The 12,551-nt window shown below is 39.4% G+C and overlaps 1 protein-coding gene across 1 annotated transcript in view; it reads left to right on the forward strand.

The window, feature by feature from the left end:
* The window catches only part of prlra (prolactin receptor a), a 37,431-nt gene that overhangs the window by 11,473 nt on the left and 13,407 nt on the right, over positions 1-12,551 (forward strand). The window contains exons 2-4 of the mRNA XM_072662125.1: positions 11,152-11,250; positions 11,646-11,778; positions 12,132-12,301. Coding sequence (XP_072518226.1) covers positions 11,178-11,250; positions 11,646-11,778; positions 12,132-12,301 — 376 coding nt within the window. The 5' untranslated portion in view covers positions 11,152-11,177. The remainder of the gene's footprint in view (positions 1-11,151; positions 11,251-11,645; positions 11,779-12,131; positions 12,302-12,551) is intronic.

The raw sequence follows: 12,551 nt of genomic DNA on the forward strand, positions 1-12,551 counted from the left end.
CAGACAAGTCTGCTGTGCTCCAGTCCCAGCTATGTTTATGCTAGACCATGTTCCTGGAAAGTCACCTCCTGAGTGATGTTATCTGAGCTTTTCTGCCATTCCTTTCCAGAATCAGGATGTGATAAGAACATACTGACATGAGAACATGTCTTCACAGTCTGTTTACTCTGTTTACTTATGTCTGCAAATGATAAATAACTGATCATCTGAATATATGGAGCTTAAATATTCAACAAGCAATATTACAGCTTAAAAACTTCAGATGTAAAACACCAGGATGGTTTCTGGTTGCAAAGAATTTCCAGCTCTGTATCTGTGGGTGCAGGTGAAGCTGTGAGATAAGTGGCCTGTGGACATTTGAATAGAACGTCTCTTATATTTTAATCTTAAGTTGAGTTTTTCACATATTTTTGACATATTGTGAAACTGAACGTTAGTTAGCCTTTGATATTTTTTTATTTACATACAAATTGTTATTTATGATGAATGGACCAATAAAAATGCTCCAAAATTAGCTGGAATTGTACTTTCATTGTAAGGTCAGGCTTTTTCATCTAAGGCCCCGTTCACACCTCAGCAGTATAGATGGTTTGGTAATTTTTATCAATAATTTATAAATAGTTCTAATCAGAGGACGATGGGTCGGGTCCCCCTTGTGAGTCTTGGTTCCTCCCAAGGTTTCTTTCTCCAGCTCTGAGGGAGCTTTTCCTTGCCACTGTCGCTGTTGGTTTTCTCACTGGGGGTATTGGATCCTTCATGTCTTCTTACGTTATTTATAACGTATATATATATATAAGACGATACTCATGGCTATTATTATTATTATATTGGTATGTTAATGTGTGCCATGCTTCTTCTCCAGCAGAAATGATGAGAAATGGGAGAAATACGATCACAAGCGGTCAAAAGAGACGCCTTTAACAGGTCCTTTCATTCGTTAATTAATTAAACTTTTGACCTCAATTCAGATTAATGAACAATGATATGAGCCACTCCAGTTGCTCAGTTGGCTTGGTGTTTGAGCTCTCTTCCATGTTGTCTCCATGTCTCAGACTGGACAGGGCAGAGTCAAGTGACTACACACTTTTTTGAGTCTGTTTTTAAGGGGACAATACATGAGCACACTAATAGGGGAAAGTTCTAACAGCATTTAAGAGGTTCTGAATTGCCCAGCCCTACTTGGGGTCAGTTTGTAAAGAAATGTGGTTGTATTTTTGGGGTCAGTGAGGTAGTGTTTTCGTCAGGCTACATTGATTACTCCTAGATTCTGCCTGATCTGGGAGCCATGTGGATCCATAGGTGTGTCAGCTCCACCAGTGTAGTTATTAAGCTAAGCTGTTTTACATACAGATCAGGCAGAACCAAGGAAGACAGACAGGAAAGGAAGCTTCAATAAAGTATTTGGACGTAGTCAAACCAAGAGCAAGTAATGGAAGCTTGTATTTTTTTGAGTGACATTGCATTAGCCTCATGTCTTATTATTAAGACATCAAGCATGTCTTGGCTTGTTGATGTTTGTTTTGGGAAAAGTTGTATATATTAGATTTTTGGTAAACTATTCCTTTAACTCCTTCATGCAGAAAGGCTTATTGCACACTAAGATGTATTATTCCGTAACTACAGGGACCTCTGTAGAAACTGGAGGGGTTGTAGGAAATGGAAGGGGGTCCACAGGCTTTTTAAGAGGTAAAGGTAAGTAAGTAAGGCCAAAATATGTTACTTTCAGGACCAGAGAACAATGACAAGAATAAACTATATCAGTATATACTGACTTTGTAATTGTTTGTACCAACAATTAAACAGAGTAAAGTAAATTTCATAGGCCATTTAAATTCTTGTCCGTTTACAGAAAGTTACAAATTAAAAGCAAACGAGGAGGAGGAAGCTATGACTAGAAATGTGATACTGAAAATATCAGTATTATTTTACGCTGGCTGACAGCTGTGGAGTGGTTTTCAGCACTAATCTGGGTGCTGGCCTGCATTTCCTAATGTGTTCAAGCTGCCATTTGTGAAGCTCTCAGAGTGATTTTGTGTTTAGTGGAGCTCAAAGAGGGCTGGCTAAACATGCGCTGGGGCTTGGTTCTCACTGTTACACCATTACACTGACACTCGCTGGGAGATGCCACTGGAGAGCACATTTTCACAAATTATCTTGAGGGGGTACAGTTGATGTTGACATCCTGAATGGACACAGTGAAAGCGTTTATGAGTGAGCTGTTACTGATTTGCTGACATGTTCCTTCATGAATCTTAAACTAAATCTGAGTCATCTGGACTCACTTACCAAAACCACAATTGCTTCTTGTTGACGCAATATATAATCCAGTAATTCTGTTAGCATATAATGCTGTTATTGCCACTGATAGCTCATTGAACTCTCAGTCTATAGGAAATTGTTGTTAGTTAGCTTTAATTTGCCAGGTTATTATTATTGTTGTTGTTGTTGTTGTTGTCTTAGCACAGCTCTCTGGTTCAGCTTAAAAGATCTATCTAATCTTGTAACAATTCAGATTTATTCATAGTTAATAGACCTAATAAATTTCTAGATGCTGAATGATGGATAAACTACAGAAAGGAAAAGAGATAACACTCCAAAATGATTACATCTCTTGAAAGTGATTATTATATCTGAAAAATAAAAGTATAGATGCAAAGTATAGGCCTTTATTCTAGTCTCCAAAAGCCTCAGAAAACAGTGCGTCCCGCTTTCTTGGTCGTAATTATAACTTAAAGTTCATTCTTTAGTGCTCTTCTATCAATCTCACTGTTCATCAGTCTCTCTGTCCATTGTCTCTCACTATTGTTTTCATTATGGATTAATCTGCTGTTTATTTTCACCATTAATTAATTGATTGTTTACTAAAACTCTGAAAATAGTAAGAAATTGATGGTATTTTTCTGCATTTTTAGTTTGTTTCTATTTTTTTACAGATATTAAGCAAATGTATGCACCATGACAAACATCATTTTTATTATATCTAAAACTGATATACCATTGCAAACCATAGTCTTGACTGAGAAAGTGATAAGGTGTGGAGATTTGATCTTTGGCTTAACTTTTACTTCACATGCGCAGCTACTGTATAATTGTGGTTTTTGCAGTTTTAGAAGTCTAAACAGTAATAAAGATTAATCACTCTGTTCAGTCATAGAAACAACATGCTGCAGTTCCCACAGTGGTCAAACATCCTGGCCATTATGCAACGAAAGCCCAAGTTGTACAAACAGTAGCTAGTCTTCGCTTGACGTCAATCTGACAATGAGTCTCAGTCATGAACTAATGAGAACAAACGCTGCGTCAGAACAATACAGACAACTCAAGATTAAAGGCTATCTATTATACAGTGGTGATGAATTGGATTCAGAACAGCTCTGTGTGTGTAAACACAATGACCGAAAGTGCAACTGAGAATAATTAGGTCAACAGTAAAGTGCAAAGCTTTAGTCCTCCCTCCATCATAGGAGTCGTACAATAAAAGGCATCCTTTACTTTTGGCCATGTTTCTGTTCTTTATTGATATTAAAAACAACTGGAGTCCAAGAAATCTAAGCCTGTGCTTTGTGTATTGGGGATATACAATGCACAAAGTCTAATGTAGGTGTGATTTATGGCATAACTTTGGTTTAATTTGGTTATACAATTGATAATTAGGTTATATAATTTTTATATTTAGGCTACTGTGAATCAGATATGCTGTCCATATCGACAGTCATTGAAGTTCCAATACAAATATTATTAAGTAAATGTTAAATTAAATGAAAGGTTAAGGATTTTGGAGATGAGATGAGAGAGGTTTTAATGTGAGAGCAGTAAACTATACATAATAAAAACTCATTTTAAGCCCAACTTTATTTATCATTGTCCTTCGGTTTGCTTTCTTCCCTACTCAGTTGCTCCACACTGACTCCAAACAAAGTTACCAACTAACATACTTCTACAGTAAGTGTCTCGATGAGTCAGGGACATCATTTATGTCTTCAGAGGAGCCTAGTCTTCAGAAGCTGATGAATTTAGATTGTATTGAATATTGATAATTCTAATAGATTATTTTTTCTGTCATTGACAGGTTCTGTGAAAAGTAACACACCAAAAATAGAGGCATTATTCAGAGAAATATCATGTCCGTAACTTTATCAAGGACAAATCTTGATAACAGGCACCATGGCCAGCCGGTTAATCCCTTGAAAACACTGATTGCAGGCCAAAAGGGTTATTACAAACTTTTATTTCCAAAGAACAGTCCAGCCAGTTTGTACAGAAGTCCTTGTAGATACTGAATTATAGACCTTAGTGTGTAATAAGTCTTGCTGTGTTAAGGGCAGCAAGTAAAACAGTAAATATTTAAGTCAAATGGACACATTAAAAATGGCCATATTGACCTTTTTTATTGACTTCATTAAAAGTTAAGAGGGATTTCCTACTCCTGCAAAGTTGCTATATTTTATTCAGTAATTATATTCAAAATTGAAACATTTGGCCCTAATGTTGTAAAATGACTTTCTAATTGTCACTGTCACACAAAAACCTTGTATCTCCATTTTTAGCATCCTTAGCAGCTTTTAAATCTGGTAGTTGTCCTTCATATTGTGACCAAATGTCATAATAAATGCACCAATAGAAATGTTCCAAAAATGATTTGGAATACAATATTTTTACATTGACTTCCATTGAAAGTTAATTTTGGAGATTTGAGATTTTTGCCGGACAGTGGCGATTTGAATTGGAAGTGTGCAGCAATCAGAGCAATTACAGCGGAGGGGGGAGGGATAGGAATAGAGAATAGCTGTGGTATCTTTAGCTCTGTTCGGACTTCTCTGGCAGATTGCATTTTGTTTGCCACTGTTTGCCCTGCTAAGCGGATTACTCCTCTCAAGGTTATGTAAGATAGCTATATGCAGCAGCAGGCCAGTCCTCTAATGCCAATAATCAGACCACTGCTACAGTCCCGAAATCAAGGCACCAAGGAGGAGATAATAGCCTCAGGGTAGGAACACTGTGGGCGAGAGAGAGCATCAGCCAACTCGCTAAAGCTAGAAACAGCTCTATTGCTTGTTTATTTTTTACGGTTGAGATCACAGCACTGATCTGTCCGATCTGCTCAGACCTAATGAGCTGATTGTGATCTGTACTGTAGGTTCTTGTCCAATTTACTGTAATTACACAAACTGCTGATGCTTCTCCATCAAGCGAGCTCAGATTTCCTGTCGCCGTTGGCTTGCACACCGGGGGTCTTTGATCCTTCATGTCTTATGTTATTTCTTTTTTGTCTCTGTCTTTTACTAATTACTAATTATGTAAAGCTGCTTTCTGACAACAACAGTTGTAAAAAGCTATACAAATAAATTTGACTCGACTTGACTTGACTTCCTGTAAAAGCTGACGTTGGGCACCTTGGTTTTGTCTTATTTCTGGCTTGAGGGCAAAAAACTTTTTGTGGTTTATCAATTACATTTATGTGGGTTTATGTTTTTAAAACCAGTCATAACTCATTTTAACATGACTTATATTGTGCCTTGTTCATAAAGCAGTGTGAAATGGGTGGGGTTAAACATCTATAGACTCTACAGGTGTACATTGTCGCTGTGACGCAAATATCTTTAAAACATCAACTTTACAGGAGAAGGAAAAAACTTTCAATGGAAGTCAGTGAACAAAGATTTAATTTCAGGTCATTTTGGAGCATTTCTATTAGTATCTATTGGTATTGGTCATCATTTCATATATATATGAACTCCGTTATATCAGCTCAACTTTACCATTGTAGTTCTATAAATAAAGACTGTAGTTCATCTGTCTTCTCTACATACTTCGTTAGCCTCCATTCACCCTGTTCTTCAATAGTCAGGACCCCACAGGACTGACCACCACAGAGCTGATAGTATTTTGCTGCTGGGTCAGTCCCTGCTGTTGGAGTTTTTAAACCCCTCAGCGTCACTGCTGGACTGAGAATAGCCCACCAACCAGAACTTTCCAGCCAACAGTGTCCTGTGAGCAGCGTTCTGCGACCAGTGAGGGACTAGAGGATGACCAACACAAACAAACTGTGCAGCAACAGATCAGAGAGCTTCTGGTCTGATCTTCTGACTTTACATCTACAAGGAGGACCAACTAGGTCAGAGTGTCTAATAGAGTGGACAGGGAGTGGACAGACACTGTTTAAAAACTCCAGCAGCACTGCTGTGTCTGAGCCACTTGAGCCAATGCAACAACACTAACACTAATACACTCAACACTACCATATCAGTCACTGCAGTCCACCCAAATAATACCTGCTCTGTGGTGGTCATTCCTGTGGGGTCCTGATAATTGAAAAACAGGGTAAAAAGAGGCTAAGAAAGTATGCAGAGAAACAAATGGACTCCTATATGGTAAGTGTGTGTGTGTGTATATATATATATATATATATATATATATATATATATATATATATATATATATATATAACACATAAATACAAATGTCACCTGCCAGATGTTGCTCTTCTACAATGCTAAAAAAAAACTCTGCACCACCACTCTGACCACTGCAGCTCCTTTTAGCAGATTTACTACATTTACTAAGCAGAGACACAGAGAGACACAGACAGACAGAGAGAGAGAGAGAGAGAGAGAGAGAGAGAGAAATTAACCCAACATCTGTATCATGCCAAAATGCCGGCTGATGTGAATGGGCGCTGGGTCCAGTCTGATCGCTCTGATGATATAATCTCTTATGCAACCAAACAACCACAGCTGGGCTCCTGTAGATTTTTAATCAGTGATCTCTCTCTCTGTGTCTCTCTCCCTCTTTCCTTATTTTCTTCTTTCTCTTCTCTGCAGAGCAAATTTTCCAGTGTTGAATAGTGTTTAATATCTTACAGTCCAGTCTGACTGACCTATCTGACCATTCAGCTCCAAGTTCATTTACAGCTCTGCAGTCAGATCACTAGTGTATGAGCAATAACATTAGTATCAGTGTAACATAAGGGTTGAGAGGCAGACTGCATGTGCAGAGGGACTTTATTGGGGCTACAGCAATACTCGTGGTCAGGACAGGCAGAGGTCAGGAAACAGGCAACATAACTCAGGCAAATCCATACTGAGGGGCTTAAGAGGAGTCCTGACCAGTCCCGTCATTAACAGCACCTATGTGCTGGAGCTGAGCCTCAGGTGAAGGGCAGAGCTTAGCACTTGTATATTGGAGCATATGACCTGTGCATGAGCTCCCCACTGAGGGAGACATTACAATTAGCCTCGTTCGCGGTTCTGAATGAGATGTTCAGAGCTGGTTTGAAACCAAATAAAGAGTGTGGTTCTCTCGCTGGTAGAACAGAGCATTTCCACCATAGTCTAGTTTCTAAACAGGCGTAATTCAAGAGTGAAGACTGGGTGGGAGGAACGTTAGATATTCCCTAATGGAGATAATGGAATCAAATATTTTTGTCATTGCACAACTACAACAATCAAACTGGGTGGTTTTGGAAGTGTGGAGAAAAACTGCAGAAAATAGATCAACATTTAATGGAAGAGTGATACAGAGTTTAAATCCTCCTCTTCTGATTAGCAAACCTTTTTTTCCTCCCAATGTGGTGCTGCCAATTAACCCACCCAGTCGTAGGTCCCCCTACCAGCAATGATCCCAGCAGTAGTAGGGTATAGACTTAAAACGTCTCCTCCGCTACATGTGAAACCAGTCACCCCCTCTTTTCCAACTGCGGCATTGCTGGGCAGCCAAAGCAGTTGGAGGAAAGCACCGGGTCACCAGCTAACAGATGCCTGTGCCGGCCAACATCTCTTATTAATGTAAAATAAAACTTAAGATGTTAAGTTGGCTTCTAATTCTAACTCTCCATTCCACCTTAAATAATGCTGCAGTTACCCTCTACTGTTAATATGTATGCAGTGTAATTGTGGCTCTTTTTAGGTAAAATGAAGAGTTAGAATTAGAAGCCAACTTAACTTCTTAGCTGTAAACTAAATGATAACATCGCCACATTGATCGTATACATATACATCATGCATAAAGCTCTGTTTTGCTTTGCTCTACGAAACAGTGTCACAGATGAACTCTGTCTGGGGTAGTTTTCCAAAAAATGAGAAGTTCATGTGCAACAGCTGAGGATCACGTCTATTAATGGTGCCTAGAGGATGCCAGATGGCTCTCTGCTACAGCAAACCTAAGGATCAGATCAGAAGTAGAACAGAGCCTTAAAAAGTAATACCTTAAAAATGCCTGGATTGGCCCCCGATCCCGAGTCACTGGGAATTGTGCTCTCTCTCTATCTGTCTCTATATATCTCTCTAGGTCTCTATCTCTCTGGGGTTGATGGGTTTGAGGTTATTGAGGATAAGAAAAAAAATTGATGCTGCAGTTATTCACACACACACAAAAACACACACAAGCTTTTTATGCTATGTTTCTTCTGCTGCATGGTGTCTTTTTTATTTGGTTGCTATGTAGCTGTTCTTTAAGGAGCGAATTAAATAGTGGATTGACTGGTGGATAGCCACATCCAGTCCACGTCTTAGTAAACAAAACTATCATTTAAAAAATATTAGGTAGACTCACTGAGAAAATAATGAACCCCACCAAAAATGCCTTAATCTGAACTCATGAGAGACAGTCCTGCTTTAAGGTCATGTTTTCCAGCCTGAAAGATGATAAGCAGTATTTCTGTGGCAGCCGTTCTGAATGTAATTGTACAACTGCGCAGTGAGTCAGATGAGGGTGATGAGGGCAGACTGTAGCAAATAGACTGTTGCAATAGTGTAGTTGAAAACACAGCAGGGTCAGATAAGACGGGGTAAATAACACCTTCACTTTCATACAGGCTAATTAGGCCTACAGCTACAGTTTACTGTAATAAATCCAGATATCCTTCTACAGTTTTTGTGAAACCCCAAGAAAGCTAGGTAGATATACAGATACCCTATAAGAACAAAAGCATTGAGACACCTGCTCATTCATTGTTTCTTTTGAAATCAAGGTCATTAAAATGAGCTTATCTGCTTTTGTTGGAGTAACTGTCTCTACTGTTAAGGGTAGAAGGCTTTTTACTAGATTTTGGAGTATTGATGTGAGGATTTGATTGCATTCACAGACAAGAGCGTTGGTGAGTTCAGGATTTTGAATAATTACCACCCCACCTCATCCCCAACACACCACCCATCATTCCAGAGAACACAGTTCCACTGCACCACAGCTCTATGCTGGGGGCTTTATACCCCTCTAGCCCACAAACTGGCATTAGGCAGCATGGTGTCAATAGGTTTGTGTTTATATGCTCCAGAGAGTCCTATTCTATTGACAATACTTCTGTACAGGCACTAGACAAGCTGTGTGTGTGCATTTGCACATCTGTGTCAGCAATGGGTGCTGAATGCATTCATAAGAAGGGGTGTCCATAAACATTTGGACATATGGTGTAGCTAGGTTAACTGTTAGGTATTATTGTCTGTTCCCTTTAATGAAAATCACCATTGTTTCCCTTCGCTGAGCCTGAGCTGAGCTATGGACATTATGTAAGTGACTGTAAGAGTCTCTGATATAAGCCTGTGCGGCCAAACCTGAAGTTGGAAGCAGAGTAAAAGTTCATTCGGTTCATTCAGATAAGGCGCTTCATTACAAATCCTCATAATAAGCTTTGCCTGTTGACCGTGGGCAGCTTGAGAAACCACATCACTGCCACCGCCAAACATCTGATTAATGATTGACCAATCACAAGTGCGCACTGACTGTACATCCAATTCTCACAGATTTGCCATTAAGTCTGACGGTAAGAGGAAAGGACTTCCTCTACTGTCACATTTTTACATGCCGCATTGTTGTAAACCTGAGTGCAGTCTGCTAGGTTTCTTCTGTGGGTAGGCCGATTTCTGTGAAATGTGACCTCTGCGGGAGGTTCAAACGTCCAGACAATACAAGCTTTATCAGTGCTGTCATTTAACTTCCACGCTGACTTTATCACTTTGCACTCACTTTAGTTTATGTAGTTGACCACAGATCAGACTGCCATTACGTACAGACTAATTCCAGTGTTAAATCCCCAGCACGGCCTGAAGAAACACTGTATAAAAATACATTAAATTAGATCCTAATCACAAAGCTTTTATTGCTCAGTAACTGCAGGGACCTCTGTACAAACGTGTGGGGCTATTCTTTGGTAATGGAAGTTAATAAAAAGAAATAACACATTCGGCTTGCCGGCGGACCATGGGCTGTTTTTAAGGGGTTAATAGCTGCAAAAACTAATTTGGAGACATGTACATGTAGCATGTTACATGTAGCTGTGGACATTTGTAAAGTGAGGAGAACGAGGACATTGGAAAAAATAAATACTATATATTTTTTTACTATATACATTTTTGGTTCAGGATTGCAGGAACTACACTTAATGTTCAGTGATTGGGCTGTATGACGAGCCGCAGCCGTGCTAAGTGATAAGTTTCCAATGGCTCCATAGCTAAGGTCATTCTCCTGTCAGTTGCTAATAACAAGAGGCTCACGGTGCATTGATGAAATGACCTGCAAAGTTCAGTAGAAGTTTATTGCAGAAGACTGTAGTACCCTTAACACCACTCTGGAGTTCCATTGTACAACTTGGACACTAAAGTGACTGGTGTAGTGACAGTGCCCTAAAACACCAAAAGGGATGGATCCAATTTACCCATTTACAACATCATTAAAGTTTCTTAATCATCCAAAAACATATGCCAACTCATGACTAAGAGAAGTAGATTATCTGCCAGTGTAGTCCATGTTGAAAAGAACACCTTTCCAACTGTGGATTGATCACGCTTTGGGTTTGTGTGGTAACCAGTGGCTCCGGAAACATTTCACTGATTCACTTCCAGCAAATTCTGAAAGCAAACTTCACACAGCCCATAAAACACCCCTCATAATCCACAATGAAACCTCAAGAGGCACAAGCTGAAGGTTTTGCCATGGACCTCATAGTCTCTGACCTAAACATCAATCTGTGGATATACCTCACAATCTGTGGGTAGACCTTAAAAAGACCTCTCTCACAGTTGAGCCAGTGCCCTGCTCAGCACAGAGCCTTTTCTTATTAGAGCAGTTCAGCCATTTCTTTAGTCTTACTGCAATCCGACCATGATCTTAATGATGAGTGATGTATTCACCCTTTTCCTCTCTCCTCTGTCTCTGCAGGACATTTTTGGCAGGAGTCAGCAAGCATGGGGATCCACTCTGGAACAAAGCCATTTCTTCCAATCAGTGTCCTCTTCATCTTACTGTCACCAGCAACTGGTAATCAGAGACATCAACAGGGATAAATACTACTACTAACTACTACTAATAATAATAATTATTATAATAATAATAAGAAGAAGAAGAAGAAGAATTACTACAGATGGTTTAACTAATGTTACTGCATCATTACACTTCATCATTAAACCTAGTTCTAGATTAATTTTACTTTAAATAGAGAATTACCATTTGAATTACCATAGTCCAAGACTAGGCCTAATCCCTGTCTGGGAAACCAGCCCTTAAAGTTTAAGTGTTAAAGGGTTTTAAGTCTAACATTCATTCATTTCAACCAAATTCAAGTCAGTTCATGTGACCACCTCCCCTGCCTTCTCTTCATCCTTTCTTTTTTTTACCTTCCTCCTGACATTCCTCTTGACCCTCATCCTCTGCAGGTTTCAGTGCTCCTGGTCGGCCAAGGGTCATCAGCTGCCGCTCACCTGAGAAGGAAACGTTCACCTGCTGGTGGGAGCCAGGAGATGACGGTGGTCTTCCCACCACCTACGCCCTCTACTACCGCCTGGAGGGGTGAGGAGTCCCACCTATTTAAATTCTTTCTCTCTTGCTCACCTTCAATCCTTTGTGGCAAAAATGATTCATTCAGTGAATCGAATTAAATCAGATTACATTTACGCAGATTTTTAAACTACATATTAGATTCTAAATTTACACAAATTAATTACTATTTTAAATGAACATACATTTATTTTTCATTATTTATTATTGTTTATTATAGTTGTTAGTAAAAAGATTTTGGCAGCAACTGATGGTGTTAGTTAGTGATAACTTCACTGATTCTGTTCAGTAAACAGTTATAACACTGTTGTTGTCCTGAGTCGAGCTGCGCAGTGTGAGTGAGTGTTTTCCTGCTTCTCTTGCAGCTCGGAGACGGTGTATGAGTGTCCGGATTATAAAACAGCGGGGGAAAACACCTGTTTCTTCAGCAAAAACGACACATCGCTGTGGGTGAACTACAACATCACAGTGGTGGCCAGTAACACCATGGGCAAGAGCATATCAGAGCCAGTGGAGGTGGATGTGGTTTATATAGGTGAGCTGGAGTGTGTTTTTTTTCTCCACTGACTGATTGCAACACTGCAAACATTTCAATTCCTCATTGTTATAACTCTTAAAACAGCTTAGCTTACATATGAGTTTGATGCAAGTCACAGAATCATTGATAGTAGTTAGTAATAGTTAGTATTACTGAGTCAGTAATAGTAGCTTCTATCGGATAGCTGACTTTACTTCAGAAATGTACTGTACTTGGTTACATTGGTGTGCTAGATAGACAGACAGAC

This window comes from Salminus brasiliensis, chromosome 18, assembly GCF_030463535.1.
Source record: "Salminus brasiliensis chromosome 18, fSalBra1.hap2, whole genome shotgun sequence".
Classification (NCBI taxonomy): Eukaryota; Metazoa; Chordata; class Actinopteri; order Characiformes; family Bryconidae; genus Salminus; species Salminus brasiliensis.